Source organism: Sphaerodactylus townsendi, linkage group LG03, assembly GCF_021028975.2.
Source record: "Sphaerodactylus townsendi isolate TG3544 linkage group LG03, MPM_Stown_v2.3, whole genome shotgun sequence".
In the NCBI taxonomy this organism is placed as follows: domain Eukaryota; kingdom Metazoa; phylum Chordata; class Lepidosauria; order Squamata; family Sphaerodactylidae; genus Sphaerodactylus; species Sphaerodactylus townsendi.
The window spans coordinates 118197948-118225184 of record NC_059427.1 but is presented as its reverse complement, the minus strand read 5'-3'; the positions used below and the strand labels follow the sequence as shown (position 1 = coordinate 118225184).

Below are 27237 nucleotides of genomic sequence, written 5' to 3'. Positions count from 1 at the left end.
ACCCCAACAGTTATCCATTTTACAGATGGAGAACACTGATGCAGAGAGTCTTAGGAGACCCCTGTGAAAGGGCTGTTCGACCCCCAAAGGGACCACGACCCACAGGTTGAGAACCGCTGGTCTAAGTGCATGGCATTTAGAGGCTCCTGGCCAGGGACCCCTGCTCTAGCCCCTTCTGTTGCAGAAGTATGCTTTTCCTCTTATAACTCTATAACAAAAGGAAGAAATAGGGAAGTGATAGAAATTGATAGTGGTTTTCAAATAGTTTCAGGCGGTTACCAAAAAGGACAGTTACAGAAAAGTGGTTCTGTCCTAGGCATCTAGAAGTCAGTAGGAAAAAAGTCTGTCTATTAAGATTTAATAATTTTAGTACATAGCAAACCTTTAGCTATCCTCATTTAGCGTAGGGCCTTTAATTGTAGAAGCTGTTTCTTCTGTTCTTTCAACAGCTTGTAAGGTTTATTGTCCTACAGTAACATGTGGCTCAGATACACACAACAAACTTTCAAAGCCAGGCATTTTAATTATTTCTGGCAGATAAAAAGCTTCCTTTTACTTCCTTAATTTGTTTTTCTCTCTAGAAAGCAAGAGCTATCCACCTTCAGAATTTTAAACCATTTTACATTATATACTCAACATACCTGCACTGAAATAATTCTCACAATTCAAGTCATTGTGTGTACTAATGAAAAAAAAATACAATTAGCCATTTTCTCATGCCAGAAATATTAGAACCTCTATTAGAACCTCTTTTGCCTGTGCAGATCTCCAAAACACAGCTGGGCATATCTGTGGGTCTGATATTTATACCTAACTAGCGGGGCCTGGGCACGCGTTGCTGTGGCAATTGTCCTTCTCATCACAGTCTGCAACCCACACAGATGTCCATGCAGGTCCAATGATCCTCAGCATAGCCTTTTGGGGTGGTCAAATGGGATCCCTCTTTCCATTTTCAATTCACATTGTTATATGGTGGTGTCTTGTTTTTTTCAGTATAAGGTAACCCTTTCCATTTCACAACGGAACTGTCCAGAGTGCGAATCCTGCTGTCCATGAGGCTGGTTGACATACATAGTCCTGGCTTGGGTAAGGTAGAACTGGGACAAGGAGGCTATCCCAGTCAGGCAGCAGAGGCAGGGTGCTGAGCCGCTCAGATCGAGGCCAGCTCTCTGGGTTCTTAAAGGGCCATGTGCAAAAGAAGTGGAGCCAGTAGTGTTGGTTCGCCCCCACCCCGCGGATTTTCTGAGAAGAAAAAGGCAAACTCCAGCTCGCTTTTAGTAAAAGAGAGCTGTGGTGAATATGGGTGAGGAAGTGGGTAAGTGGTGGTTGGATGTGAGGGAGGGCAGAGTGAGGTGTGTGAAGATGAGCTGGATGTGGATGAGAGTATGTGTGTTGTGTGGTAGTAGTGGGTGAGGCACAGAGAGTGAAAGTTACCTGCATATGTGTGTGTGGGGGGGGGAGGAACTCCACCTGACGTCTCACATGGCAAAGTGTGTATATGTTTCACTTCCACTCGTATTACCTACCAGTATTACCTATTTACTGTTTTAACTGCTCATCTCTGCCCATCTGCACGAACATTCTAAGCCCTCATACCAAGCCCTCAGGCCACAGACAGGCTGCACGAACATTCTAAGGGTGACAGTTAAACACAGACAACTTCATGGCCTGGTGTGCCAGGAAAAAGATGTTTTACCTGGTGCAGGTATGGACTTTCGGCGATATGAAGGTCCGATTACCTGCCCAGAACAGGAAGGAATGTCATATGAAAATTTGGGGGTGATCCGTCCAGCCGTTTCGGCGTTAGGGCGTGACTAACAAAGTCACTGTTAGCTTTTTATATATATAGATTTTTTTCAGTGCTGCCCTGACCAAATCCCAAGCTACTTTTTAACTTTTTTAATTCAACAAAAGTAGGTTTGAAGTTTTCAAGGCCAAGTGATGGCCAGGCTGCAGAAGTGGAATGAGGGGAAACTCTGCCTGGGGTGCATGCGAGCCCTGCACCCCTGCCCTGGTTCCGCCCCCCCTGCCCTGCCATGGCCCTGGAATGCCCCCCCTGCCCCATGGGCACTTTGCCACTGCCAGGCTGTTTTTATCTCTGAGTTCTCTTTTAAATTACTCCTACACCAACTTACTTATGTAACCCAGGGAGTCTCAGGGACTCTTGGTGAAGGGGAGATGAGGACAACCAGTTAAATTCACAAAAAGGGTCCATGTGTGTGCACAACAAGCATATCCTGAGTATTATTACATAAGGTCAGTCACGTGTGGGGTAGCATGTAGTGTGTTGGACTTGGAGCCTGAGGGGTGGGGAGCTGATTTGAAATACTGAAGCTCATTGGGTAATCCTGACTTGGTTTCTAGTTGTTGTGAGGATAAAATAGCACACACACTCCCCTGAAGAAAGTGTAGGAATTCCATTTAATTTCCCTTTGAATCATGATACCTTTTTGATAATTGGTAGTTAGTTTATATGGGATTTTAATGACATAAGCATTGGTGATAAACAGTGAATTCGCATAACCAAAAGGGCTAGATAAAAGTTATCTGGATAATGAGGGTTCTGTCATCTCTTAGTGGGAATGCTTGCTTGAGTTACCAGTCAAGTCACTAAGATCTGTGCCATTTTTTATAAGGTTTATTATACTATATGCATATATAATACATGTAAAATCTATCTGGTGATGACATTTTAATATTGGTTTTTGCATATTTTATAAGACTACAAGATATTAGGTACATTCATGTCTATAGTAGTGACCTGGCAAGACATACAAAACAATCTTTCTAGTGTCATCTCTGTGACCCAGGAAGACTGGAAATATAGCTTGGGTGTCTGTTGTCTGTGGAATCTAATGCAATTAAGTTTTATTAGTGAGGTGCTTGTGAGGCACTCTCTCAATCTATAATATATAGGACTGAAATTGTGCAATGGATGACTTGCTTAGGGGAAAGCTTCAAATATAAATGAGCTTCAAGGAACTTGAGGAGAGGACAAAATGGAGGGAATGGAATAGAATATTAGTGTCATCGAATACAGTACAACTCGATGAATTAATGCATCCCAAATGACACAAATGAAAGATATTACATTTTCATAGGATCGTATGAGACTTCAAGATGTACCGACAGAATAATTATAGCTATTTACTCTTAATGGAAGTATTATCAAGGGATCACATTTCAGTCTTACTTTTTAATTAATAGCCAGATTCTTAGTGGGTAGAAATTTACATAACTTTATTAACAGCTAATGCTCAAACCTCAAATTTCTCTCTAAATGCAATTGCCTCCAGACTGTTTATTATTCCCAGACAGATGTGTTCATTGCACTGTAGGGTAGAACTGATCAAGTTTTGTAGGTAAATAGCAGTGGAAGTAGAGCACTTGGGAGAACCTGAGGTGCTCAGCTCTGTGAGGGAGAAGGGGGAGAGATAGACAAGCACTGTGTGTTTGTTTGTGTGTGTATGTGACAGAGAGAGAGAGATCGTGTTTCACTGGAAGAAAATATTAAGAGTTTCTGTATCTTGAGCATGGGAAGGGTTACTTTCTAAACAAAATTTGGGGTTGGAACCAACCAACTTTTCCACTGATTCTTGCCTAATACATCTTTATTACATTTCCCATCCTTCATAACTGTTGTCCCCATGATCTCCAGCATACCCTTTTTGGCAGACTAAGAGGACCCTCTCCTCCCTTTTTCTCCATCAGAAAAACTGTCTGGATCCTTCTCATGACAACAGGTCATGGATATTGCTGCAGTTATGGAATTTGTTGCTGCCCCATGTTTCTGTGTGTATAAATGTGTATATATATATATACACACACACATAAGATGTGCTATTTCACATAATAATAGTGTTAACAGATACTCATGGGAGGTCTGGGCTTCTTCTCTGTAGAAGAAATGTAATGTACGAATTGGCATTTTATCACTCCTTCTGTAAGTCATGTGGCTGGTCGGTCCCCTTTACAGTAATGAAAGAACACAACAAAGCCTATTACAAACATGTTAGGGATTGCTAAATATTTGGAATTCCACAGGTATGCTGAAAAACACAATGGCCTGATGAGGGCTCAATATGCTTCCAGGAGCACACATGGGATGTGGGCCGAGGCACCAATGCCTTTCTTTGCCACATCCTGAGAGAAATTTGTCTCAGATCTGTGTGTGGACACGGATAAAGGCAAAGAGGGGCAGGCAACACCAACTGCCCTATAACTAAATGAGCAATATTCTTCCGCTCTCTGTTCTTACACCCACATCTTCATTTCTATCAGAAAACTGTTATTTCCACTGCATTTCAAAATCATGATAAACCACTGCTTGTGCAAATAGGGTTTTTTTTAATAACAAAGTTGAGTTAGTCTGTCAGATATAAATAACAGTACCTGGTTTTGTGCATGAACCCTACTTTGTCGTCTTCTCTCTTTTCTTAGCTAATCCCTCTCTGACTTGGATTCTGCATTAGGAGTGTCAGGACTAAATGGTCCCAGTGTACTGAGTTGGGAAAGCTGTAAGCTTGTTCAGTCTGAGGATGTGGACAGGATTATTGAAAGCTTGAGACCTACCAACTGCTTGTACAACCCTTGCCCTTCCTGGTTGCATGAATCTGTCAGGGGGGCACTGGAAGACTGGGCCCAGGAGATAGGAAATGTCTTCCTGACAGAGAGGGTGGTCACCCCTGCCATTAGGGGCAGGGGTGCATCCAATCCTAAAGAAACCTACTCTGGACCCAGGAGAACTGAATAACTACTGTCCAGTGTCAAAAGTACCATTCTTGAACAAGGTGATTGAACAAATAGTGGCTAGGCAACTTCAGGAATTCCTGAATGAAGTCGATTGTTTGGATCCATCCCATTCTGGTCACAGGCCTTGTCATGGGACTGAAATGATGTTTATCTTCCTAGTGGATGTCCTGTGTTGGGAGACAAACAGGGGGAGTGCAATCCTATTAATTCTCCTGGACCTCTTAATGGTCTTTGGTAACATTGGTCATGTTATCCTTCTGGGCTGTCTTCTGGTGTTGGGTGTGGCACTGTTATGCAGTACTTTCAGTCAGGTAGCAGCAGAGGCTTTGCTTTCATTGGCTTCAGTCTTCCTGTGTGGGAAAGATTTTGCCACTGTGGTGAATCTAAGGTGGCAATCTAAGAAGGAGCCTTCTTGGTCATGTTGCTAAAACACCTTCTCCAGGAAAATTCATTTGTCTCCCTCTGTTGTTATCTTTTACCAGTTGGGTGAAGACTTTTTTTGTTTTATATACCATACCCCCAGTCACTCTTATTGGTCCTTCTCCCTGGTTGTGGTGTTATGTGTGTTTGCACATATGTTTTTGTTAAATTGTTTAAATATTATAAATAGACCATACACACCTTATTTTAATGCTTTAATGTTTTAATATTTTGAGGTTTCCCACATTGTGGTCCCTATTTGGGCAGAAGGATGGCACAGAAACATTTTAAATAAATAAATGTATTGCTGTGGGAGGTGATTCTGAGAAAAAATGGTTTGTGAATTCAGTCATCACAGCAAACCATAATTAGCAGAAATGGTAGTTAACAAACAAGCAAAAGACAAAATCTCAGTTTGAGCCAACAAACAAACCCTGATCTGTTGGACCTTATATGTGCAGTCATCACAATGAGCAAGAATTTGATCAGTTTGATATGTCACATTTCATCATGATTTCTGAACACGGCCAAAGGGTATTCCATACTATATTTGCAGTTTTGTAGGTAAAGAATACATTTTTCTCTGAAAAACTGAAAAAAATGGCCGCAGGTGCTGAATGTCTGCTCTGCTTCTGTAAGAGGAAACGTTTGAATAATTATTTCCTACAGAAGGACTCTTCAATTGTATACATGGCTCTTTTGTCTATATACAGCATTCTGCTTTTGCTACTCTCAGATACAGTTATCTATTGTTCAGAACCCATGGCAAAGGACCCACCAGGGTAAATTTGCAAGATGTAAAAATGCCTGTTTAAATTAAATGGTTGCCAGTTGGGATGATTATAAGAGCTGTTTCCTTTAATTAAAGATATAACTCTGTTTCTTGGAACACGTAGCTGACTAGATTTATTGGCTGCTCTTGCATGAAGGATGCAGATGAACAGCTTTATGTTGTTGTAAATGCTTCAAGGGAAGACCTTCCATACCTTTGTATTTGATTCTCTCAGAAAAGGTGTCTCAATAAGGAGGAACTAGTGAGCTGTTAAATTTCCTTCTTCATGAAATATGCTTATGTTGTACCTGATGAAGACTTCTTAAATGGTTCTTTTTATTGGAGTAAAACCCATAAAAATTACCAGACTCTCATTATATAATTGCCTTGTGTTTTAAATAGGCAATTGCCTGACTTTGTATGCACAAAGCATCATTTCCTGTCATCAGTCATTGTCTGACACCCATGTACCTCCTAAATGGGTCCATGCCTGAGGGAGCAAAAGTACAGCAACAAAGCAGACATGAGAGTGATTCAAGCATGTTCAGAAGGCAGCTGAGGTGAAAGGCCTTTATTAAAATTCCACTTTCAAACTGCAGGACTGTTTCAGTCTTTTCCCCTCCTCTGGTGGATTTCACTCAACGCTTGGGATGCAGTGATATTATCCATCTTTGCCAGAGATGACTTATCCCTGGGGTTCACAAACGGCAATTTCAGAATATGCTAGATTGCACAAAGTGTCAAGTCTTTCAAACACGCTTTAGGGAAGAATGATTCCCTTATATCTGCAATCTTCATTTCAATTGACACAAGAACCACCAGGCAATCAATATAATTCTTCTCCCATTACTCAGGTGAGCAATCCCAACTGCAGTCTTCTGCATACCACATGAGCACATGATAAATGGAGAGCTGGTTCAAATATCACTTTCATTGCATGGCAGAGAAGCAAGTATGCCCTCCTCCTGCCTATCACAGAGATGACCTCATGTGATCCAGATACTTCACACTAATACCCAGCCACTAGAACACCCAGTTCTTTCAGCTTCTTTTCAAAAAAGTGGAGAAGGAGACAGACCACAAGTTGTGACATTGTTTCATATTTAAACCATGCATGTGGTGAATAAGAGGAGGTCACTGTTGATTCCACAGTTGAACCCAGGGGACTGAAATCTGGCCTATGTCTCTTAAGAAAGCTAGGCGTTATGGTGGATATGATAAATGGACTCTAAGAAGAGATCAGTAAGGCCTGGTTTAAGCATGAGGTGGTAATGAAATGTCTCTGCCAATGCTGTAGTAGGAAAATGAACTGTATCACTTCAGACTGCAGATGAGAGATTCCATTTTCCCCCAGATTCCTATCTGGATAGTTCCCTGCAAACAGAAAACTGGTACTGTATACAAAGAGTTGGTGTATTTCCATGATGTACTAATTTATAATTTGCAAGAATTTTTTTATATGGGAGAGCAAATCATGACTCTTCTCACCAATAATGACAAGGTACAGTCCATTCTATCATCTCAGAATTCCTCCACCCAGTTCGGTTGCTTGTGAAGACCAGGCATCAGGTTAACTGGGTGGAAACACAAACAGAAAGTCAGAGGAGTTGAATTCAGGCCTGCCATCGCTGTCGTAGTAAGGCACTACTCACCTTTTAAAAATGCATTCCAATTCATAAGTTTATGCAGTCATTTCTTCCTGTTCTTTCCAGTATCACCTCTTACAGTTGGCAGCAGAAATGCAATTAGTGCTAGTAGAAGCCAGTCCTGTAGAAGGAAGTGGAGGTCAGTTTCATTCTGGACCTTTTAGCTCAGGGAGCAATAGCGTGGAAGCAAAACTCAGGTTAATTCAAAAATAGGTCAATGGGATGTGAAGATAACCCATTGTAATCTGAATCTGTTGTCACAGCTAGAAAATGGGTCCCTTGGATGATTAAATTACCTATAAGGGGGAAATAGCAAGAGAAAAGCCTTCTGCAGATTTATTCTGTGATAGATGTGCAGCTGTTCGAGACAGATGTCCAAAAAACCCCTCACAACGCTTTGCTATATAGGTGAACACAGTGCCTTTAACTGGCTTAATTAAAGGGGAGACAATGTCAACCATCACTCATTTTGTTTCTTATTTAATAAAAGCCAACCCAGCCTCATTTTGCAAGCTCTCACCTGCTCATCTGCTTTGTATTATAGCCCTTTCCAGAGCAATCTTAATTAATGAATGGTTCATAAGAGGCTTGCTGCATCCGTGGGAAAAGGGATTCAAGGGAATTCAATCACAAGCTGATTTCACTACTCACATCTTCTTTTTTAAAGATTCAGTATTCAGAATTGACTGGTTTTGGATGCAAAGATCATTTCCCCCCCTGCCACCCCCACCGCCCCCACTGCCAAACAAATCTGTTAAGATCTCAGTGAAGAAAGTATTTGTGTTCAATTTTATTCGCATAATTTCAAGCGCCATTAATAGTACATGGCATGAGGAAAAAATTACCAAGATTTCACTTCAACCATGAGTGAAATTGGGTTTAGCAGTAAATTAGTTGACTTAACTGGCAGATGATGAAAGTCTGGATAGAGAATGTTTAAATAAGAAAGAAATGGTAGAAGAGAAACTTGAAGATGGCGGCTGAAGAGAGATCAGTCTTAAAGTTAGAACATATTAGCTGAAGAGAAAGAAAAGATAAATGTAGATCACTAGCAGATGCAGAGCTTTTCAGCTGTAGGAGACTCACAGGGCCATATCTGTGGATGGTATATTTCATTGAAGGCATAAAAATTATACTAATTTTACACCAGCTGAACAAATGACCTCTGATTTTTTTATAGAAACACAGATTGTGAAGGTAGGCTGTAACTGGTGTTCATGGTTATGGTCCGAAAACTTCACCTCAAGTCTGTACCTTTCTTTTCTTTTCCCCCCAGTAAATATGTAGTATGAATTCATGTGCAGGGGATTCCTATGAATTTGGTAAACAGACTGGACTGGGTAGCTTAAGAATTGCAAAGAAGTTTTTTTTTTCCCAATGGATTTCCAGCTAGAATCTTTAAATGGTAAAGTGTTCTGCTTTGCTGAGTATTTTACAAGATTGGTCTCATTCATCCTCACAACCACCTATTAAATTGACTACATTTCGTTTAGGAGAAACAAACCAATTGTGCCCCCAGTATTTCCCCCTCCCCCTCTTTTGTGCACCTTTCTCACTCTGAACTGACCATCTGAAGAATTAGAACTGGAGCAAACGAAGTGTGATATTGCAGTAAATTCCATTTACATGCCATTTCCATGTTAGCAGCTACTTCTTTGATGGCACAATACAGTCTCCACTATCAATTGAGAGACAGGAGCATGATTGTAGCTTTTCTTTGTTATCAAGAAAAGGAGCTGCAACTCAAACAGCCTTCTGTGATTCCTTCCTTTAGTCATCCTCTGTGTATTACAAACCCACTGTGGTTGAAATTCCTTTGCCTTGCAGGTCATAGAGCTGTGGGCCGATTACCCTTTCTCTTCTGGAAATACAGATAAATGTTATCATACCACTCCTTGATAGCGATAACCTTCTGTTTTCCCCTGTGCAATCCTGAATTGCATTTGCTGTCTTTGTGGCCCAGTAGGGGTTTTTTTCATAAAGAAGAAAGAAAATAAATAATGGACCTCACCTCTGTGCCAAAAATGTGCTTTTTACAGGCAATAGGAGCTGAAACTTATACAATATGTACCAGAGTTTCTGTTATCCACCTGAGACCCTGCTGTCACTTTTCAGCCATTAAACTTCTACCTCCTAAAAACTCACCTGCCTACCTCCCTATTCTATGAAAAGACAACATCACAAAAGCAAAATACCTCAGGTACTATTTATTATCCAAGCAGTAGGTGCTTGTATATTTTGAGCAAAGCTTTCCATTGTGGACAGCCACTGTTACCATTCTCATACAAGAAATGATATATCATAGATCCATAAATCTATCCATTTGTGGCCGGCATAACTCATCAGAAAATAAAGCTAGGAATCTCAAAATTGGCCACCAGCTTCAAGATCATTGTCTGTTTTCCACGGCCAAAAACAAAAGATAATTTGGCCCAGGTTACCTTGAGATAACCCCCTTCCCATGCTATTTGCAATGGAAGGTAAGGATCTCCATTTGTGGTAGGCGTAACCCATCAGAAAATAATGCTACATGTTTGAAATGCTACATCCACTTTTATCTACCGGTATTCTAGCACAAAAGCAGTGACAAGCTGGGCTACGTAGTTGTCTTGGAAGAGAAATACTGGGATCACTGGGATTGACATTGCAGACATTATCTAAAAAGTTTACATCATTTGTCATATAACATGAATCTTGATGCCTACAGTGGCAAAGTACCCTTTACAAAGGGCCATTAGATGTCTGACCTACACAATAATAACTCAGTATCTAAACAGTGATTTAAACAAAATTAAATATAATGAGATGGAAGGAGGGAGAAAGAGTTCTATCTTCTGTTCCACACGTATAACTAAACTAATTTACATTCCATTACCATGCATTAAAAGTGGGGGGAGGGGAGCAGCAAAGCATCCCTTTGATAGATCTTATGGAAATATTAACACCTACCTTCTGTTCATAATTTTAACACACATACGCTGCAATAGGGGTAGTGAAATTACTGTCAAGTCTTAGCTGACTTGTGGTGGCCCTGTAGGATTTGCAAGGCAAGAGACATTAAGAGGTGATTTGCCATTGCCTGCCTCCACATAGGCTGAGAGAGTTCTGAGAAAACTGTGACTGGCCCAAGGTCGCCCAGTGGGTGTCCTTGGAGGAGTGGGAAATCTGCAGATTAGAGTTCACTGCTCTTAGCCATTACACCATGCTGGCTATACAATTATTAAATATGTTACAAGTTGCCAACAATGATAGGAATGAAAAGGAGTTGAGACCAAGACTGATAATAAAAGGGATCTGAAAAAATAGGAGAGAGAGAAATGTAGGCAGATCATGAAAAGAAGGGAGCAAGATGATAGAGGGGCAAAGAATAGAAGGAAAAAAAGAAGGGACAGTTGTTTTGCTACAACAAACTAACTACCCCTTGGCAATAAGTGGTTGAGCAGACCAATCTATGCAGCTGGGTGCAAGCATGGATGTAGCAAGATGAGGCAGGAGGGGGCTTAATCACCAGATGCTCCTTGAGCTGGTGCATAAGCAGAACCCCCCCCCCCCGGTCCAAAATCTGGTGCCCTGGAATGACCTCCACTTCCCTTCCTCACTGGGCTGTGGAGGCTGCTCTGGGCACCAGATTCCTGGCAGGGGAATCTCAGGCTCCAGAATCTGCCAGCTGAAATGCCAAGCCAAGCAATCCTAGTTATTAACTAAAAACTGAGTCCTAATCTAGTTAATAACTATGTTGCTTCCCCATGCCCCAGGGTGGCAGATTCTGGGTGGTGGTTTCTGGGTGGAGGGAGGCAGAGGCTGGCAGTGAAGGGATGTGGAGGCTTTGCTGGAGCTCCAGATTCCAGGTGTGTGTGTGTGGGGGTGTCCCTCTATCTTTATCTGTCCCTCTCTTCCTCCCTTTTTCCTTCCTTCCAGTTAACACAACTAGAGTTGCTCAACACACCTCCCTTCAGGTGGACTTTGCTGCCCCCAACAGCAGAGTCCTGGTGGGGGATGGGGGGTGGGTGGGGAGGATGGCACAATTTTCGTGTCGTTTTCTGAAGCTACGCCTTTGGGTACAAGGAAAGAAAGAGGCAAAGAAGAGATGGCTGGAGATAACCTGCTAGTAGGCTGCAGACTGGCAATTACTGTAATGGCCATCAGTTGTGCTGGCTTGTCTTGCTCCAGTGCTGATTTTGTTGATGGGCTTAACTGATCTGCTAGGCAAGGGCTTGCCTTAGTCTTGTAGGACAATGAGGCAAGCAGATAGTGTGACATTGGCCCAAATGCAGAACTGAAAAGAAAACTAAAATAAATCAAAATACCCTCAGCTGCATGGGCCCTTGAGCTAACTTGGGCCTCAGGAATATTATTTCCTGGTTCCCCCTCTGGGTGACCCTGCTGTTAAAGGTCAGGTTGGAAACCCTGGAGTACATCAGATCATATGCTTGAATCCAACAAAAATTTCCAGTGAGGGAAGGAATTTCTACCAGCAGAGCACAGCTTCTTTGACTACCTCTTTCCACTACGACCCCAAATTCCCAATGTTGCTGCTAGGGGATCAAGGACTCCCCATGGATAATATGAGTGTGAACTTACCTTTTTACATCTATAGAAATCTTCTATATAGAAATCTTCCATTGGATCCAGACCATACTCTTTTACATGAGACAGCTGGTCTGTTTTGGAACAGAACTCCTTGTCTTACATTTACTTTATTGTGTATGTTTTTAAAAGGCAGGGGTACCCTTTCGAATTTTGATGGAAAAGGGCAGGAATTTCAACAGGCCTGTTGCATGATATGTTAATAAATGGATTAAATACACCAATTTTTAATACACCAATTTTCATACATTGTAATTTGTTTAGCTCCACCTCAGTTTTACTGACAATTCTATTTCCTCTGAAACATTTGAATGCAATTCGTAATCAACTGATGCAGAAATACTGTTGAGAAAAAACTGTCAATTAATAAGAATATTTGCTACTATAGAATTTGTGTGTGTCCCCATCATAAGAACATAAGAAAGAGCCTTCTGGATGAGACCAGAGTCCATCTAGTCCAGCTCTCTGCTACTCACAGTGGCCCACCAGGTGCCTTTGGGAGCTCACATGCAGGAGGAGAAAGCAATGGCCTTCTGTGGCTGTTGCTCCCGAGCACCTGGTCTGCTGAGGCATTTGCAATCTCAGATCAAGGAGGATCAAGAATGGTAGCTATAGATCGACTTCTCCTCCATAAATCTGTCCAAGCCCCTTTTAAAGCTATCCAGGTTAGTGGCAATCACCACCTCCTGTGGCAGCATATTCCAAACACCAACCACACGTTGCGTGAAGAAGTGTTTCCTTTTATTAGTCCTAATTATTCCCCCCAGCATTTTCAATGTATCCCTCCTGTTTTAGTATTGTGTACATCCCATTGTACAGGAAGGAGAAAGGTGTTCATTTGGTTCTTGGCCCCTGGTTATTCTCACTGCTCTTTCCTCCCATCTCCTTAGAAAGCTTATGTGCTCACTACCACCTGCATTGTTGCAGGAACAACAGCTAAGTACAATAAAGGTAAAGAAACCTCCCCTAGTTCCCAAGAAGTGCTGTGAGTTACAGAGCAAGGGCCAAGATAGCTACTGTTTCATCTCCCCCAGTTACGTTTAATGCTGTTCCAAACTGACTTCCAGGTAAGGAATCGCTCTCTTGCTTTCCTCTTTGATTTAACACCTTAGTTTTTTAGTGAAGTCTACCAGATACTCACTGAGGGCCAGCAAAGCTCTTGCAAGACAACCTGCGACTCCATAATGGACATCTGAGCCCTTCTGCATTGCTTCATTTTATTTATATTTTTAGGTGGTTGTCAGACACAAGAGACTTTCTTTTCATGTCATCTTCCCGGCCAGCCACTTAGCGTAAAATTGCCCATAAAAGCTAACTTAAATTACAAGTAATAAAACCACAGCCTATTCTAGCCACTGCCAGCCTTTTTCAGTTCTACACAATGCAGGAGCTTATATTCCTTGTGACAAGAGCAACGAAGCAGCTGCAAGCACTTATCTTCAGCTAAGTCGCCATAAATTGAAAATCCTTGTTTTTGCTGGTTCCCAAATGTAGTGTGGTTCTTCATTGGTTTCTCCTAAGCTTTTCTGAGTCTCAGCAAAGCTGATGCCCTAAAAAGCACATGACCACTTCCCCTAGAACTAATGCTAAATCTGGGCCTTTCCCATGTTTACATCATGAATGTGTGGTTTTTGTCCTTGGTCTGTGTTTAAGGTGAGATGGGGTGCAGTAGCAAGAATAAAAGTACTGGTAGATTTTTATAGTATTTACCTGAAAGGAAGACAACCCTACAAATTTAGACTATCTCCCTTAAGAAGGTTTTTGTTGTTGTTACTGTATGTAACTGTAACTTGAATGCAAATGTAATGTGCCCTCCCCCCCCCTTTTTTTTTCTTCACAATGCATGTGGAAAATAACTTAGTGTTTCTTTCAGGTTAGTAGTGTACTTCTATTTTTCATTCTAAAAAAATGAACTGGATTAGGAGCTTTTGGGAGGCAACAAGTGTTTTTGTATATCTTCCTGCAATCTGCCTTAAGCTTGTGGGATACATCTAAGTAAGTGAATGTCTGAATAAGCATGCTATTAGCAAATAAGCTGAGGAGAGAAGATTTGAGGGAAAATTGCATTGGCCAGCTACCTTGGCTAACCACAGGTTACCACTCTAATGGTATGGTAAGCTAAGATGGTATAGGGGTTATAATGTTGCAAAAGGAGTGGGAAGACGTGGGTTCAAATTTCATTCAGTCAGTAAGCTCCCTGGTGACCTTGGACCACTTATCTCTTAACCTAGTGTACATCACAGGGTTGTTCTGAGGATAGAACTGAGAAAATCTACATATATCACTTTGAGCTGTTTACAGAGTGGGTAAGCAATAGACAGCTGATGTGACCTCAGGAGAACATGTTCTGTAGCAGATGATTTCTCAGAGAATTTTGACATAATCCTGAATTCCAGAGGTAAGAGTTAAGAAGTGCTGAGGTGATTGATTTTGTGGAAAATAAACTGTAAAATAATGAAAAGAGGTATGGGAGAAAGACAAAAAGTAGCATAAAGTTGGAAGTTACAGGCCCTTATTCCTCCAAGTTCTGTGAGAAATCCCCAGTCCTATGCAGGAAGCATAATTCAGTGTACCAAATTCCAAATCTGCATTAATGTTCTGTTGCCCCATTTGTGGCCAGGAACTGCAGAAAATGAGAGTGTTTGCATGGCTTCTGAAATGATTGCAGGTGTGACATACTTCTTACTGTGACATACTTAAGGAAAAGAGAATGCTGTATAATGCTACTTCAAACCTAGGAGCATGTAGAAGTGGAAAAAAACCCCTGACTGTGAAGGGTTAATTCCTCACAGAGCCTGTGTGTTTGAATGAACATGCTGGGAATGCGAGGAGTTTACAACTCAGTTAGTTGCTGACAGGTTTATTGGAAAGGGGGGGGGGATTCTTGGGACCTGAGAGTTCAGATGTACTTAATGTTGACATGGAGTTTTTTGGGAAAAGGACACTACTCTAGCCAAAGAAGGGAATAAACTTCTAAGGAAAGAAGAATTCGTAGTCCAGGTGCTAAAAACAGAGCTAGTTCATCTCCTGAACTGGGTATGCAGAACAGAGGGAGCTGGCTGAGTGAGGAAAATGGTATCAAGAGCTTGGAAGGGAATTTAAACTTTGGGTGAGAGAAGAATTCCCATCTCTAGTTCTGAGGTGGATTTATTTCAAAAGCTGTAAAGTGATAGTACAATTTGGGGAAGTCTGTAGGGGAAAAGGAGTTGGCTGAATACTCTATTCCTTCTAGATTTTGGGCACCAGAGTTTACACATGAACCTTTAAGTGCTTGTCTGTATATGCTGTAAACGCTGTATAACATCAAGAAAATCTATCTTATTTCAAATAATGTAGAAATCTTTAGCAAGTTGAAATCTTATAGAACAGCCATATGCTATTTGAGCTGTACTATTAAGAACATCTTAAAATTTGTATATAAGTCTGATTCTTTCATTATCACCAAATTTATCTCCCCACCCCCAATCGTATTCTTCAGAGGAGTTTAATAAAATCTTATTGTTACGGTAAACTTTTATAGTTAAACTTTGAAAAGCATGATAATCTCTGAGGTCAAACACAGAAGTGAAATTAGGGAGCATTCCTGCCTATGTTTATAGGAGAGGTAGAAGATAATCCAGCATGACATTTACTGCCTCCCTATCTCACGCAATGTCTCAGGGAAAGGTGGCTACCTTTCCATAGGGATATTCTCTCTCTTAAACTAAGACTATATATATCAATGCAACATGCTAGTCTCTTGTGACACTCTTGTCAGCACCGGTTGAAACGTCCAATGCACTTGGATTGTATAGACCAGAAATGATGAGGCAATGCTAGGTTCACTTAGATGAAAGTTTTTACAAGCTACCCATGCATGCTTAGATTCAATTCCTTGACTTTCCTGCAATTAATCGCTTTCTGGTGGGACATGTATTGTGAAAGAATCTATTGGGCAGTCAGTGAACATATGTCAATATGTTTCCCATTGTATTGCTCTAGAAGCTAGGTTTCAGTCCTAATTCTGTTTGCCATGAACTCATTGGATGACCTTAGGCACAGTGGTATCTCCATATCTTAGTGTATTATCTAGAGCTGAATGAGGAAATGTTCTCCCATGAATACTTATTTTGAAGACTCTTTCAGTGTGGGAGCTAATTCTCCATAAGTCCCTGTGTTGCTGTGATACGTATGCTGCTAGTGGAACTGTGTAGGCGTTGCCCATTGGGGTGACATGATCATCACCCTTCTTCCTCACCAGTGGGGATTAGGAGGAAAGGGCCTGTGTGATTGGTCCTACCTGTGTTCTGCTGGGATTCATACACATTCGTCCACGTGGTTTGGAATCCCACCACAGGGAAGCATTTCTGCTGATGGCTGCTGATAGATACATCTTCTACAAGTCTGTCTAGTCCCTGGTAGTTATACCTTTCAATTTCACAACTCTTCAAGGCAATGAGTAAAAAAAAAGATTCTGCAATTTGAATGAAGGTTATATTTTATTTAATCAGAAGCTACTGGCTTTTTGTGCTATGGCAAGAGTTTTCGCAAAGCAGTATTTTCTAATGTATCCTCTCATTCCCTTCCTTTGGCCTTAATGCTGATAATTTTTCCATGGTTCCTTCCAGTAACCTAGGGGTGCCTCCGGGAAGAGGGAATTGCCCCTTAACAGTCCCATTGCCCTTTGATCTCATTTATACTGATTACCATGGGCTGCAGCAAATGAAGCAACACATGGGCCTCTCCTTTAAGAAGTACAGGTAAGAAGAACTGGGATGGGTTCCTTTTTCCATTTTTTTTGTAAAATGATGTTGATGGGATAGACAGGGATGTGCAGTTTATCGTCTATCTCTTTCCAATGAAATATAGCCATGTTTGCTGTCCCAGGTATCAAAATAGTTCCTCTGGCACAGCAATGTGTGGGAGGTCTGCCCTGTCTTGAAAATCATCCATGCAGTTCCATCCAGCCATTCTCATCATATTTTCTGAATCCACTGTGATTTAAACTATACATGATAGTCAGCATGATCCATCCCCTTTCACAGACAGCAGCCTCTGAGACTGGGGCAGACAGCATAGAGATTTGCAAAGGAAAGATTACCGGTACTCTTCCCCTGTCCTTTCCAGCCATTTGCCCACTTGGAGCCATGCCCCCAAAGCTGCTCTTCCATTCAATATGGAAAAGTTAAGCAGTTCACATCTCAGATCACAACAGGTTCCAAAGGCTTTTAAGCATATTCTCAGCCACATTTTCTAACTCAGAGGAAGATATAATCCCTTGCTGAAAAGGCAGAATAAATGCCAGTCCTTCCAGTAATTTATTTATTTAAATATTATTTTTTTCATCTAAGAACATCATTTCTCTCTCCTCCATTTTATCCTCACAACACCTCTATGAGGTCGATTAGGCGGCGGGGGGGGGGGGGGGGGGGGTGGTCAGTTGCCCAAGGAAATCTTGGAAGTTTCCAGGGTAGAATGGGGATTCAAACCTTTATCTTCCAGACATGCAGAGAACTAGGTTGAAATCCTCACTTGTCCATGAAACTTGCCTTGGATAAAATGGAGACCATGCAATCATCCCAGAGTTCCTTGGAAGAATGGCAGAATAAAAATGTGTTAGACCTACATCAGCTTCTTTTTGATATTGAAAAACTTCAGCTGACTCAATTCCATATCTTCTCCAATGACTGTTTGCTTACTTTCTCCAATCCCCGACTTTTATGGGCCTTACCCAAAAAGGAACCCATTCATCTCTCCCCACCCCCACCGAAAAAAACCCAAAATTATTCCGTGTTATATATTTAAACCCTACCAATCCTAAACTCAACAAATAAATACTTGATGTTGAAATCATTAGAAGATGTTTAAAATCTAACTGGATTTTCTTTTGATAGCTGAGTGCCCTTTTGAGTGGAGTAAAAGGCTTTCTGCTCATCTTTACAAGGACAACCGCCCACCCTTATTCCAAAAAAATCCAAACACAATTGAACCTGAAACTCCCTCGAGCTTTTCGACTCACCTTTTCCTTTGAAGTCGGCAGCTTGAATTAAATTTCTAGCACATCTTAAGGATTCAGACCTCCCCAAGTCTTGTTTATCTCCATGGCTCTGACGGCTGGTAATTGCCCAGAGAATGGCCCCCTTGCTGCTTTCCAGCTGCCACTGTCATATGCTGAGATATCGCCTGTGAAGGCGAAAGAGCTATCTCATGTACAACTTCCTTAAATAAAATCACACCAACATGGCTTTCTGCAAAGGACTCTTGGGGGCTGGAGTGCATGTGAGCCAGCGTAAATAATGGATTGGTCCTCCGCAGGTGCATTCTGCAAGCATCATGAGATCAGAGGAAGAGACAGGCAGAGGGGTGGATCGGTCCCACACACAGCAGCCTCCTCTTCAGCAATGGGAATGACAAAAGTGGTAACCTCTCACCAGATCTGCAGCTAGCAACATTTTGTGATTTAATTTAGCCTTGATAGTCCTCCTATTTATTACTCCTTCTTCTATCCTGCCTGTTATCCCGCACAATTTTATGAGGGAGAAAAAAGAGCAGGCAGAGTTATTGCTTTTATTATAAATCAATTTTCTTTCGACAGGCAGCCAGGTTGGGGATGAGGGAAGGGTGCTCCCATGCTTTCTTTAAATATGTTCCATTTCTCATCCTCTCTCCCCCACCCCCATCACTGTTATAAGCTGGTTTCAGGATTTTGAGCATCTTAGCAAAAGCAGCTGAGGGCCATTGTGATGCAATAGTTAGAGAGCTTGACTAGTGCATGAGTAAGATGGTCTCTTAAACTGAAATCCCTGCTCAGTTATAGAGCTTGCTGAGTGACCGTTGAACAGTCACTAATCTCTCTCACCAGATTGTTGTGAGTATAAAATGGAGGAGAGGACAATGATGTAAGCTTCTTTGGGTCCCTGTAGTAAGAAAGGTGAGGTATAAAGGAAGTAAATAGAAAATACAGTTCAAGATGGGGGTAGATAAAAGGTAGGTTGGTTGGTGAATGGGAAAGGGTGAATGAAGCAGGGAAAGGTGATGATATGGGCTGCCAGGAGGAGGGACATAGGAACTAATATGGGGAGGGGAAAATGAAATGCACTCCACAAGTCCTTGCAGGTTCCCTGTTATGTAACTGGGCCTGACCAGGAGGAGAGAAAGCTGAAACAGGGGGCAGATAAAGTTAATTTAGCTAGTGTGTAGAAAAGAGAGAAGGAAGCCAGAAAAGAGTAGTGACTATGTGAGATGCTAAAAAGCGGGGATGTGTGTGTGTGTGTGTGTGTGTGAAATGTGCTTCATACAAGCCCTAACACAAAGGACCCTATAGAACTGTTTGTTCCTTGCTGAAATATCAGTGCTGCAGGGCAGCAAAAGAGTCCTTGTACTTGTAATTCTTCTGGACCATCTAGTTATCGATTGTATGAAGCAGGATTCTGGACTATTTCAAGCTTCGTTCTTATATACTGAATAATTACATATTACCTAGTCACAGGGACGTAGGTAAGGGGGCGTTTCTCAGGTTTAACCCCCCCATTGCATGTCCGGTGGGGGCGGGCACTCCTGTGCATCCACATAGGCACAGCCTGCATCGCACGCTTGCAAGCTGCAAGCCAGCCGGAGCCCAGGAAAGAAAGTCTCACCTCTTGCAAGACCTGCTTTGTGAGAGGTGAGACTTTCTTTCCCGGGGAGGTAGGGCCACGCCCCCAGGGGTGGGTGGGGGTGGGGCCCTCCCCCTGAGCCCCACCCCCAAACCTACCCCATAAAAATTCCATACCTACGTGCCTTCCTAGTCACTACATATTCCCCTGGTGTAGTGTAGCATGTTCCACTTAGGAAATTTGGGGTCAAACCCCTATTCTGCTATGAAGCTCACCAGGTGACTTTGAACTAGTTTCTCTCACTCACCTTTCCCTGCTGTGTAGGAGATAATCACATATGCCACCACGAGCTACTTGGATGAAAGGCAGGGTAAAACATGTTGCAGATAGATATTATGATGTTGATTCCAGATTCAGGGGTAGGTAGATTAACTGACTGTGTTCATTATTTTGGAATACTTATGAACTTTAAAAACAGGAAAAATGACTTTCCAACACTGAGCAAGACCCTCAATAGCAAGGGCAGTCACATGTTCTCCCTGTATGAGGAATGAGCAATATTATATGATGTGTGTAGCATTGGTACAATGCTAAAAGAGAACACAATGTCCCAGAGGATAAACATCTGGAGAGATTGGCCATTTATGCATGCACTACTTAGCTGTTTGTTTCACAGTGCCCCCCCCCCTTTATGTTTGTTTACACAGGGATTCTCCTCCTGCAAAGTGTACCTAGCTGAGCCAATCCACCATTTTGCTTGCCTGCTGTTTCCTTGTCATTTCTGTGCAATCTCCATTTGGGAAAGTTGCCTGCCACTTGTTTGTTGGGGGGGAGCACTTTTGGTCTAGTGTTGCTTCACTAGACAATGTCAATTTCATCTTCCGCATTAACATTTTAAAAAATGCCCTTCTGATCATTCTGAAATTGTGACCCAAAGGGTGGGAAGAACTGCTGTGGTATGGGTGGGGAAAAGCAGGAAGGAGTGAGAAAATCCAAAGAAAGCTTAATGCACAAATATCCTAATGCACTTTTCCTATGAAGGAAGAGAAAAAGTTGTACTTTTGAGAGTTTTCAGAAACTGTAGGGATTCTCTGATCTGAGGATGGGGTGACTGCCAAAGAGTGGGAAATGTGTGTGTAACCGAGAATCAAACCCAAAGGGAACATATGCTAAATGTGCAGGCCAAACATACATAAAAACCTATTGTCAAGCATGAACAGAGGTGTTGCTAGTTAGCAGTCAGCCTGATTTCTTATTATCTCTGCCCAGGGTTGCTTTAACAATTTTATGCTCCTGTTTTCATGCAATTCAGCAACAAAAACTGTAGCAATATGTAGCAAGGTAGCAGTTGGAACTGGGATGAGCAGGAAAACACATCCAAGTGTTTGCAGTAATGTGCCCATTCCTCAACCAATGTACACTACATATACAAATGCATGTAATAAATGGTTGTCCTTGATCAGAAAAACAAGATTGAAATGCAGATTCCAATACACTATCTTCTGCCTGCATTATTTGTCAAAGAAGAACTGATTTACAAGCGTCATAAAAATCAAGCCATATTGTCTGCACATTTCTCCATGAATTGATGTAGTGTTGTATAAAGATTTCTTTTGGCTAAAGATACTTGAGTGGCCAGCAGTCAGTGCTGCTTATCCAGGGTCATTCAGTTAGACTGCTTTTCCTTATGCTAGCAATTCCTATATCGCCCTCATTTGTCTATGCTGTTTGCCACCTTTGTCTGTAAAAGCATCCTGCCCTCCTTCAAGTTCATCTCTGATTGCCTGGGATGCTCTGCTTCAAGACCCAACTGAATTTGTCTTAGTTTATTGCCCAGAGGTCATATTCAGGGCTTGTAGTGCTGCCCACCAGTAGCAAGGATACTGACAGTCCCTAGTCCCTGGTGTGAGGGGTCTATCTCTGCCTATAAAGAACGTCAGGGCCCCCAGATGTTTTCTTAAATCCACAATCCACACAACGAGAGCATAGGATGGGTCAGTTCTTCTGGATAATGAATCTACCACTCATTTTTAATTGTAACTGCCTTTTCTTCCCCCTCATGCCTGGCAAAGGTGCCGCGTTCGAGTAATTGACACTTTTGGAACAGAGCCTGCATATAATCACGAGGAATATGCAACGCTGCATGGCTACCGGACAAACTGGGGCTATTGGAACCTGAATGCTAAGCAGTTCATGACAATGTTTCGTAAGTAGTCCTTGCACCATGAAGAGCTCTGGGCATAATGGCGATGGTCAGGTGTAGGTATCCAAGGAGAGACCTGTTAGATCAGATCAGAGGTCCCCCAGAGGTTTCCAACAATGCCTGTGAAAGGTCTTGGGAAGCTCATAATTGTGTCCTGAAAGAAAGAAGCCTCCTCCTCCTCCCTGCAACTAGTATTCTGAGCTCTCAGGATCCATTCAGCCATCATGGCCAATGAGCACCAACATACCTGTTCTCCATGATTCTCACTATTGCCCTTTAAAATCATCACAGTCAGCAGCCATCCCCACCAGTCAGCCTCTCTCTCAGCCCAGCCTACTTCAAAGGGCAAATTGGAGGAGGGGAGAATCATATGCACTGCCCTGATTTCCATACATGAAAAATGTGAATTCCATCAGTGAATTACATACTGTGTAAAGAAGTAGTTTATTCATTTGTCCTCATTCTTTCACTGGTAACTGAGGTTTAATGTTATGTGAGAGATGGGGAAGGGGGAGACTCTTGATTCAATTCTCAAAATTTCAAATCTATATCTATAAATGCGAAATACCACTGACTGACTCACTGACTCATCAACAGAACTCAAAAACCACCGAAGCCACACACATGAAATTTAGCACACATGTTCCTTACGTACTCCAGGTGCTCACTAAGAAAGGATTTCCCAAAATATCCACTTTCACTCAATTTATTACCTATGTACTGTTTTCACTGCTCATCTCTGGACAATTCCACGAACATTCTAAGGGCAAACCAACCGCTCAGTCCACAGACATGCTGCACGAACATTCTAAGGGTGACAGTTCAACACCACCAGCTTCATGTCCTTCACTAACTGCACTCTACCACCGCCCTCCACAATGCACATGAACCTATTTGAAAACAAACCCATCAGTCCACAGACAGGCTGTGAGGAAATATGCTGCATGTCACCCCAAAGTTCACAAACAGGCTGCAAAAAAGTATGCTGAATGTCACCCCGAAGTTAACAGACAGGCTGTAAAAAAGTTCTCCTCCAACCACCCTCCTGTTAACAACACCGCTACAGCCAAATACTATCAAAACAGATTACAAACCACACTATCACCTTGGACTACTAAACATTTGTTGGGTTTTGCATATGGACATCAGATTGCTTACTGTGGAGACAAGTTTATTGCTCTCGGCCTCCGATCACCCTGTGCTTGGTGTCGTGCTCTGAAGTGGCGGGATGAGTCCCCAGGAATGGGCTGCAGTGGCGGTACAGTCCAGCTCCCTGCCCTTCAACCCTACCTTGAACCTCTTCACAGCCTTCTCACTCATCAGCATCCAATGGCAGAGCACTTCCTTTCTGCATCCCGAAAATATAACGGCTGCTTTCGCATGACGTCTTTTGGAGCCCACCAGGTGAAAGAGAGAAATTTCATGCCAACATTCAAAGTGTACGGACAAGTCTACTGAATGCTGAATGTCACCCCGAAATTCACAGACATGCTGAGAGGAAGTATGCTGAATGTCACCCTGAGGCTAACAGACAGGCTGTGAAAAAGTATTTCTCGTCCAACCCTCATGTTAACCAGACCGCTACAGCCAAATACAATCAAAACAGATTACAAACATATTACAAACCACGTAACAAAGCACGGGCATCCTACTAGTAAATGTATAAACCTTCACCGTGGCCTTGCAGCAATCCTCCCTCCAACCAAAATATTTTCCTTGTAAGAAAGGCACTACAGCAGGAGTCTCCAGCCTGTGGCCCTCCAGATATTCATGGACTGCAAGTCACATCCGCTCTGCCAATTGGCCATGCTGGCAGGGGCTGATGGGAATCATAGTCCATGAACATCTGAAGGACCATAGGTTGGAGATCCCTGCACTACAGCATAATGACCACCTCTTTTTGCTCCTTTTCTAGATCCACATTACCTTTTCTAAAAAAAATAGATTGACCAGATTTGGACACCATATTCTAAATACAGCCATACTGGAATTTATATGAGGGCATTATAATGCTGGTTGTTTTCTTTCCTGCCTTTTTTGTAATTATCACTTTTGTGGAAGTTGCATTATTCACTGTGGCAGAGTTTCTGCACTCTTCATCATGATAGCAAGATTTTGTTCCTGAAAAGTCACTGCCACTCAGATCCTATCAAGATACACATGATACAGCTTCAGGCTGATTTTTTTTCCCCATGGGTTGAATTCCCACAGTCAATTAATCGCGTGATATTCATGCAAAATATCCAGGTTTCAGGAAGAACTCCCAACTGCTTAACCACTGAACACAGATTCATCCCAATTCCAGCGCTCCCTCTCCCCCTTATGACGTTTTTTTTAAGAACCTGCATGAAAGTTCACCTTTTTTTAAAAAAAATGCCGAATCCAGATTGGTGAGGGGGTTCAGGGGTTGAATCTAGATTTATTTTCCCTCAGTAGTGATGCGGAGCCTTCCAGCCAATCAAAACATGGCAAACTGTGCGTGATTCGCGTGCAGCCCTTTTTTTGGTTTCACGCCAGTGGCGGCTACGTTGAAATGTGGCTGCGTGGAACGTGATTTCTGTGCCAACTGTTAACTAAAATTAGACTTTCGTGCCAGCACAGTTGCATGGGTAAAGAGTGCCAAAGCTGCACATAAAAGTAGCTTAGCGTGAAAAACAGCTACCGTTCTATCTATGCAAGCACAAGGTGATGTAGCTGTGCAAAAAAAGTTGTTTTTTTTAAAAAAAATCCTGCCTCAACACAGCGCAACAGCCAATCGGGATGAGGAAGAAAGAGCCACTGAGAAGATCACACGTTCGATTGCACGATCGTGGGGATTGCTGCACTGTTTGAACCCGTGATAGTCATTGATGTCCTCATCACACACTCGCTGCAGTGGGGAGGGTGAAACAGCGATGAAAAATTGCCATTTCTTTTGAAACCTGGTTGTATCCAGCTTTAATTTCCCAGTGGGGAAATGGCCATGGTGGTCATGTTGCCTTTGTGATTGTTTGACAATTTACACTTGCAACAGAGATTCCAGACAGCAGAGTAAATGGAGGTTTTAGAAACCATTATTAGTCATGTTTTCCCTTTCACACCAGATGCACATTGCATCCCTCCCTCCCATTATCACTATAATGATTCTCCACCCACCCATTTAAAACTGTGTGGCACTACTTGAGTATAGAATATATAATTCTATACTTTTTAAAAAATCACCTGTGTATTCACACAATTGCAGCAGTGAACAAAATATTGAGGCAGATGTCCTCTGTCCCCAATCTCACTGTGTAATGAATTTGTTCTTTCCTATATTTTAGGTCTGTTTAGCACCGAACAAGAATCTGGTACCAATCCCTCCCCTCACTCCCAATTCGCTTCCCTTCCAATCTCCCTTATTTTACTTTACTTTAGTAATTACACTATGGTGTTGGTTTTGACCCGCAAAGAAAAAAAATCCCTCCCCCATCTTCCTATATTTGAGTTCTGCTTCAATACTGGGCTAGCCAAGATGTTAGTGCCTGTCCTGCCCCCCTCCCCATCCAATCTCCCAGACTTTGTGTTGTTGTACTGTAGTAACTGCACTGCAGTGTTTTCCTAACCCACCATTAAAAAAAAACCCTCAGGAAGTCCATTGTGAAAATTCAGGGAAGATGGCAAAGGAGGTATTTCCTTTCATTTCAACTGTTGGTTTTCCCCATTGATAAAAAGACATCTTTGTTGAAAGAATGGGCACTCCATGCTTTTTGTGTGGAAAAAGGATGACATTATCTAGAAACAAAGAAATCTCTCATTAATTGGGTGGTTAAAACTGGGATAATCTTCTGAGTGGAATCAGTCACCCTTACACATTTGATGTTTACCTGCTCTTCCTTCACGACCCTGTTATAATAGTATTGTCAACTCTACTAACTTTGTAAATATAAATTGAGACATCACCATTGTATCCTGTGTTTAAAAAAGAAAGTCAAGTCAAGGAAGATATCTGTCCAACATTCTGAAAGATGTAATGCTTACCAAGCGAGGAAGAAAAGATCCTGGAAATAGACAATGTAAAAGTGGGCCACAAAAGAGCGAGACGAGAAGAGCTTGACATGGAAGCTTCTAGAAATGTCAAACACTGTTTCCTAACCTGCTTCAGTCAAAGTTATTCAAGAGCCTTTACTGGTTAGCCTACTTTTTCCTTTTGGCCAGAGTTTAACAGTAGCTCTGGAATCCCCATCTGTGAATTTAGAGCCTAATAAAAAAAAGAAGAAAAAGTAGAGCTGGTTTTTATACTCTGCTTTTTTCCTACCTTTTAAGAAATCTCAAAGCAGCTTACAATTACTTTTCCTTCCCCTCCCCCACAGCAGTGGCCTTGTAAGGTAGGTGAGGCTGACAGAGTTCTGAAAGAACTGTGACTAGCCCAAGGTCACCCAGGAGGTTTCACGTGGAACAGCAGGGAAACAAACCTGGTTCACTAGATTAGAGTCTGCCACTCGTGTGGAGGAGTGGAGAATCAAACTTGGTTCTCCAGACTGGAGTCCATCCCTCTTAACCTCTACACCATGCTGGGGTAATGAAGAAGTCATCACGTGATTTGCTACACACAGCCCCACAAAGGCATAGCTCTCCCCTCTCCCCAATGCATCCCTTTATTATTTACTTTGAAAATAGCCAGGTGATCATTTGTTGAGCTAAAAACTGTTCAAATGATCACTGGGTCAATTCCGTGGTCACTCCACATGCAGCCTGATGCCCTCCCTCTTCCCTATACTTGATTAAACAGGTTGTCAGAATCGTTTGTCTGGATTTATGGATGCGCCATTCTCAAAGCTGATGGGAATAAAATGCAAGGAAGAGATCTAAAGGCTTTCCAAGATGGAGAAGACCCAAAGGTGCCATGAAGGCAGGAAGTAAATAAAATAAAATAAAATGTCTATGAGGTGTACACTATATCACCTCCATGCAATGGAAAGGTTACTAGAGACATGGCCACATGGCACCCTCAACTCAAAGTTGATTTCCCAAGGGTTCAGGATGGACAGATTTGCTGCTTCCACTGACCTTAACCTTGACAATGATGCCCCAAGGAAATGCCAACTTAATGGAGCCTGTCATTTTAATTAGCTTTCATACTTTACTGTCCCACTCCCACTGTTTTACTAATTACGTTTTTGGGCTGCCCTAGCATTTCCCCTACTCCCTGGCATAGTCAGGGCAAAATACTTGTCACTGACACAGAGATATTTCAATGCAAGCATCTCTCTCTGGGAGCTGCCAAGATAACCAATCATTCCTCACCCAGCAAGAAGCAAGGCA

The 27237-nt window shown here is 42.2% G+C and overlaps 1 protein-coding gene across 1 annotated transcript in view; it reads left to right on the top strand.

The window, feature by feature from the left end:
• The window catches only part of MGAT5B (alpha-1,6-mannosylglycoprotein 6-beta-N-acetylglucosaminyltransferase B), a 116166-nt gene that overhangs the window by 44312 nt on the left and 44617 nt on the right, over positions 1 to 27237 (top strand). Inside the window, exons 9-10 of the mRNA XM_048490879.1 lie at positions 16785 to 16916; positions 21824 to 21957. Of these exons, the coding sequence (XP_048346836.1) occupies positions 16785 to 16916; positions 21824 to 21957 (266 nt within the window). The remainder of the gene's footprint in view (positions 1 to 16784; positions 16917 to 21823; positions 21958 to 27237) is intronic.